Here is a 5512-nt window from a genome sequence, read left to right as displayed (position 1 = left end):
TCTGTTTTCTATCTAATTTATTTCTGCTCTGATCTTTATTTCTTTTCTTTTGGTGACTGTGGGTTCCCTTTGTTGGTCTGTTTTAATTGTTGTAGATGCCATGTTAATGTTGTTAATTTTAGTTCTTTTTTCTTTTTGGATGTGTGCATTTATTGCAATAAATTGTCCTCTCAGCACAGCTTTCGCCGTGTCCCAAAGATTTTGGTATGTTGTGTTTTCATTCTTATTGATTTTGAGAAAATTTGAAAATTCACGTTTGATTTCTTCTACTACCCAGTTGCTTTTCAGCAGGGTGTTGTTCAGTTTCCATGTAGTTCCTTTTTAAAATGTGTTATAACTGCCCCCCAACATACTTTCCTTTATCTCCAGCTTAGAGAGAGTTTTAGTTCTAAGCCCAAAGCTCTCCTTTTGAGACCTCCTACTTCAGAAAGCTCAATCACTGATAGGACTGTGTGCATCCTCAGGTATATAGTGGGGAGAAGGTAAGGCCACTGCATGTCTGGCAAATTTGTGAGCCACATGCTGTGATGCTGAACCTGATAGTCTGCAGCTAGCTTGGTGGATCCCTCCGATCCAGGCTGCAAGAAAGCCTTCTCATGTGGAAGTCAAACCTCCTTGAGTGCATGTAGAAATGGCTCCCATGAAGACCGTGGTTAATAACCGTCATAATCGAATGACAGTCTGTAGTGCCATGCATTTATCCTTTTATTTTCACTATTGTGTTGAAATGCCAAGCTATTTTACTGTTGTAATTCCTGGAAGACAGCTTCTTTATTAATTCTAATTATTTAGGAAGAATTGGTGTTTAGAGAGAGAGAGATGAGGTAACACTACTCGCCGACTATGAGGCCATGTAGGAAGCCTAAGTTGAAAAAGTTTCCTCTAGAGAATGTATGGATGATCCAGTCTGTGGACTGCATTGTATGTCAGCAAGGGGAGTGCTGAGTTCTCTGTGGAATCGAAGACCCATCTGTTATGAAAGGAATGTTATTGTATAAAGCTGGAGGGAGTGTGTGCATCCCAGGCTCAACACTGCCCTCTCTGTATAGCCTGGTAGTTTCCCCTGATGCATTTGTCTGAGATTTTGGTGTGGCAGCAAGTGAGTTCTACCTGATTCATTAACTATAGCATACTGCTCTTCTGTTTTCAGTAAATATTCAAGATGTGATATTACAAGAAAATTTGGAAAAAGAAGACCAAATTCTGGTTTCTCTGGCAGGATTAAAACAGGTATGTACATTGACAAATCTGTTTCTGTCCCACAGACCATTCATTTGGTGCCTACTACATAAAGGCACCTAGGACATTGTTCTCCTGGCCCAGGTTCCCTGCCAGACTGACCCCCTCCTTTAGCTCTGTCACCATAAGTCTTCTGCTCTTTCTAGCAGTTGTGTCTGACTAGCTTGCAGCCCAGACTGGCTCTCCTGCTCCCTGTTTTTCTCCTCTGTATTTTAACCAAATCCATCGTGCTGGTTCTTCATCCAGGGCTGCTACAGCTTGGTCCGACTTCATGTTCACGTTTTCAGTCCATGCATATAGGAAGGCTCTGGAGCACACATCCTAGCTATACCTGAAGCTGGCCTCTGAGCCTTGCCCCCTCCCCCCGCCACCTTACCCACCTCTTAGAGAACTAAATGAGAATTGAATGTCAATGAAAAGTAAAATGCTGGGCACAAATGTCTGCCTCTGTTCATAACAGCTCTAAGTGGGGTAGGATTATTTCAGTGGGGTTGAGTGTACAAACACATGGTGTCTCCTGCCTTGTGAGGACCTGGCCCTGTGAGGACCTGGCCATTGGCCGTCAGAAATTGTCCTGGTCAGGGGTAAGTCAGTGTCTGATAGAGTTGGATTTCTTTTTGTTATTTAATTCTTACTGTAATATCCATACTGTTGAAAAAATTGGTCTATGGCAACCCTAATTTAAATATATTCAAGATTTAATTATTATTTAAAAACATATTCATCTTTTTCATTTTTTCCTTCCTCTTTGAAACTAGATCAAAGACATTCTAAAAGGTTCCCTGCGTTTCAACCAGAGCCAGCTGGAGGCCGAGGAGAATGAGCAGATCACCATCTCGGATGATCATTACTGTTCCAGTGGTCAGAGCCAGGGTGGCCAGACACCCGGGGCCCCCAAGCAGGTACAGAAGCTGTGAGGGGCACTGTTACATGAACTCAGTGGGGGTGTAGAGTACATGTTCACTTAAATTCTACTGCATTATGAGTACTCAAACCTTAGCAAAGTTATTTCAAAGTACCTACCATGTGTGAAGTTCAACTGTGAAACATTACAAGGGGCCTAACAAGCTGTACAGGTTGTTGTACACTCTAGTGCCCTAGGGGGTGCCATTCATGATGATGATGATGCTACTAGCCTTTTCTAGAGATGCACAGTGCACATCCTACACAGCTATAGGCAGCAGCTTTGGCTGGAACCTCCTAGCAGCCACTCATCTTCTGCAGGTTGGAAAGCGAAGTCTCTACCATAGTTATTGGTCAGTTGCATCCAGCTGATGCCTTCCAGTCCTTTGTATATAGGCTGTCTTCAGTGGACGAGGCTAAGTCAAAAAGCAATGTACCTAAGGTTCCAGTTCATACATGCTTGGGTTTGTTCAAAGCAAAACTTGTTTAACCCTGTCTCTGATCAGTGGATAGCTGCAGACAAGTTTTCTCTGTAGAATACATGTCTTAGTCTTGTTAGAAAGGTACCCTGATGGCACTCTGTAGGATAAACATTGGACTACCCATCACAAGATTAGTCGTTCAAACTCACCAGCTGCTCCATGGAACTCAAATGGGTACAATCTGCAAGTTTGGGTGTTCTTTGCTTGTGTAAAGATTCATAGCCTAGGAATCCTATCATGGTCACTATGAGTCAGAATCGACTCAATGCCAGTGAGGTAAGTCTCCAGTGAGGTAAGTCTCGTAAGTGTACCTTCAAAAATAAGGTTCAGTCGAAACAGTGGTTGCCAATGGGAACTTCTAGGCCAGTGTAATTCAAGGCAGACAGGTCAGTTCAACGGGTTATTGCCATTGACTCCCAAGGGGTCATCTTTTTTTTTTAAGTTTTTATTGTGAATTGAGTGATAGTTTACATGGGAGAACATCAGCTTTACATTCATCCTATTGTATTTCGTTTCATTGCAATGATTACTATCTCCTCCATGCATCATCATTTAATAGTATTTGCTTCCAGTCCCTCTATTTCTTTGTTTGTTTTCATGTACACCAAAGCCCCCCAGCCACCAGCACACAGCCCCTCTCCCTCCGTGACTCTAGAGTCACCATCTGTGGTGTCACTGCTTCTCTGGATGGGTTCTGCACTCTGCTCTTCTCACTTGATGGTCCCTGATAACAATTATTCACTATTGAACCACAAGAGTCTTATCTCCATCTCCTTTCATCCTTTCGCCAGCCCTGTCTCGACAGGTTAGAAACCACTAAGTGCAAATTCTACGTACCCCTGAACCCTCTAAAACTCAGCTCCTTTTTGAAAACTTGTAAGCCAGTCGCTTCGTGCCTTGGTAGTCTTCCCATTTTGAGTAGCCAGTGTCTAAGTTGCCTGTCAGCCCTGTGTGCACAGGAGGTGGGAATGATCCTTGCTATAAAGATTCATTCCCTCTTTTAAGCTACTACATCCATAAGTATAGGTCAAGTTCATCAAATTGTAGTGGATTACACTTTTTTTCCTCTTCTTTCTTCCTCTAGTCGAATTCTGATTATCCAGCCATTGAATAATGGCTAGGTCAAATGGGTACTATCTGAAAGTATGGGTATTCTTGTGCATCTTTTGGCCGTCAGCTCTTAGTTTCCCATGAATCTAGAGTCCTCAGCTGCTCCCGTTCTCCATGTCCCCATCTCTTGTGTTGCTGCTACTCTGGATAAGGTCTTGCATTCCACTGTGCTCTTCTCCCTTAATGATCCTAGGGTCTTCTGTTTCTGGACTGTAAGATTAACTACTCCTCCATTTTTGTTACAAAACTTCTACGTTTACAACTCTGACAGTTGTAATTAGTCACGAAACTATTTACTCACTATTGAATCATAAGAATCTTATTCCCATCTCTTTTCACCAGACCCATCTAGATAAGATGAAAACTATTCAGTGGGGACTCTATCTTCCCCCACACATTCTTAAACTAAACTCCTCTTGAAACATTGTAAGTTAGCCAGTATCTAAGTTGTTCATCCCTGTATATCCTATGTACAGAAGGGATAGTAGCATTGATACTTGATGTGAAGACTCCTCTCTGTTGGTATTTAGAGTTACTACCTCAATGAGTGTAGGTCAAGTTCATCAAATTGTAGCAATTTACCCTCGTTTCCTTTTATCAAAATTGTTTTATTTTATTTTATTTTTTTTCTCTTCCTCGAGTTGAGTTCTGGTTATCAAGCCATCTAAGTTAGGTCAAATGGGTACAATCTGCAAGTTTGGGTGTTCTTGTGCATCTCCTCTAACTTCATATCAGCTGGATGTTTCTCTCTCAGCTCTAGCCCTCTGTGGCTATGCTCTTGTCTATGGGCTCAGGTGTCCCCAAGTCTCACCACACTTAGGACCAACCATCTCTTCCTCATGTCTCTCTCATCTCCAGGTCAGCAGGAGTCTATGGAACGTGGTTGAACTCAGCTCATGTCTTCATTGCTGCCTCCCCCCTCTTCCAATCAGCAGTACACCAATGTGGTTGTCATGAGCTTATATGCCTGCTTATGTGTTCCCTTTGAGTTTCAGTCTTAGAGGGTGATTTGTCCTGAAGGAACTTGATTGCTTGCCTTGATGGCTTCCTGGCAAACAGCTTGCTTATTCTTGTAGTAGCCAGTCATACTGCCATTTGTTTTAGGTTTTTCCTGCTGATCTGTCTTTGAAGATATGTCTTCTGTCACTCTAGCTGTTCCAGACTGGTCTGCTTGTCCTTTCTAGTGGGAATGTCCCACCTCAGAAGGTTCTGGATGGGGTTCAGGATTCTACTTAGGGTCCTATACACCACAAAGGCTCCACAGGAGGCCTATTTCACTGGACAAGTTGTAGAACCCTTTTTAGGTATTCCAGTCAGTTATAGGCTGAAGACGGGCTTACAAGCTCTCTGTAATTCTGTTTGCCAACATTCTTTTCTGTCTCACTCAAGGGTCTATTTTACAATAGTAAGCAACGGAAACCGATATTAATAAGAGAGTCAAGCATGTTAGTATTATTTTCTCTCTTCAAACTATGCCTCCATCCCTGTATCACAGAGCCCAGTTGTTCCAAGGTTGAGCATGCATCACTGTTTACCTCTGTCCCGTTTAGACTATGCAAACCTCAGTGTTCCCCTATCAACTTTGTTCTTCCACCCCCTCCCACTTCTTGTATTGCCCTCCCCAGTAACCGAACGATAATGTGTCTGCCCCCTAACCTGTGCTTTACCATTGCCTCCCTCCCATACCCTTGTCCCCAACCCCATCAGTAACCAGCAAAGAATTTTTTTCCCCCTTTTAGTATGGGTATCTTTTCTTAAGATTTTACAATAATGGTCTT

At 42.7% G+C, this 5512-nt stretch overlaps 1 protein-coding gene across 1 annotated transcript in view; it reads left to right on the top strand.

Moving 5' to 3' along the window:
• Positions 1–5512, top strand: part of TBC1D5 (TBC1 domain family, member 5) — a 519410-nt gene that overhangs the window by 480946 nt on the left and 32952 nt on the right. The window contains exons 19-20 of the mRNA XM_006874244.1: positions 1151–1230; positions 1998–2141. Coding sequence (XP_006874306.1) covers positions 1151–1230; positions 1998–2141 — 224 coding nt within the window. The remainder of the gene's footprint in view (positions 1–1150; positions 1231–1997; positions 2142–5512) is intronic.

This window comes from Chrysochloris asiatica, unplaced genomic scaffold (assembly GCF_000296735.1).
Source record: "Chrysochloris asiatica unplaced genomic scaffold, ChrAsi1.0 scaffold00267, whole genome shotgun sequence".
NCBI classification, from domain to species: Eukaryota; Metazoa; Chordata; class Mammalia; order Afrosoricida; family Chrysochloridae; genus Chrysochloris; species Chrysochloris asiatica.
Note: the sequence above shows the minus strand (reverse complement) of the source record. Positions and strands in the feature narration are given on the sequence as shown.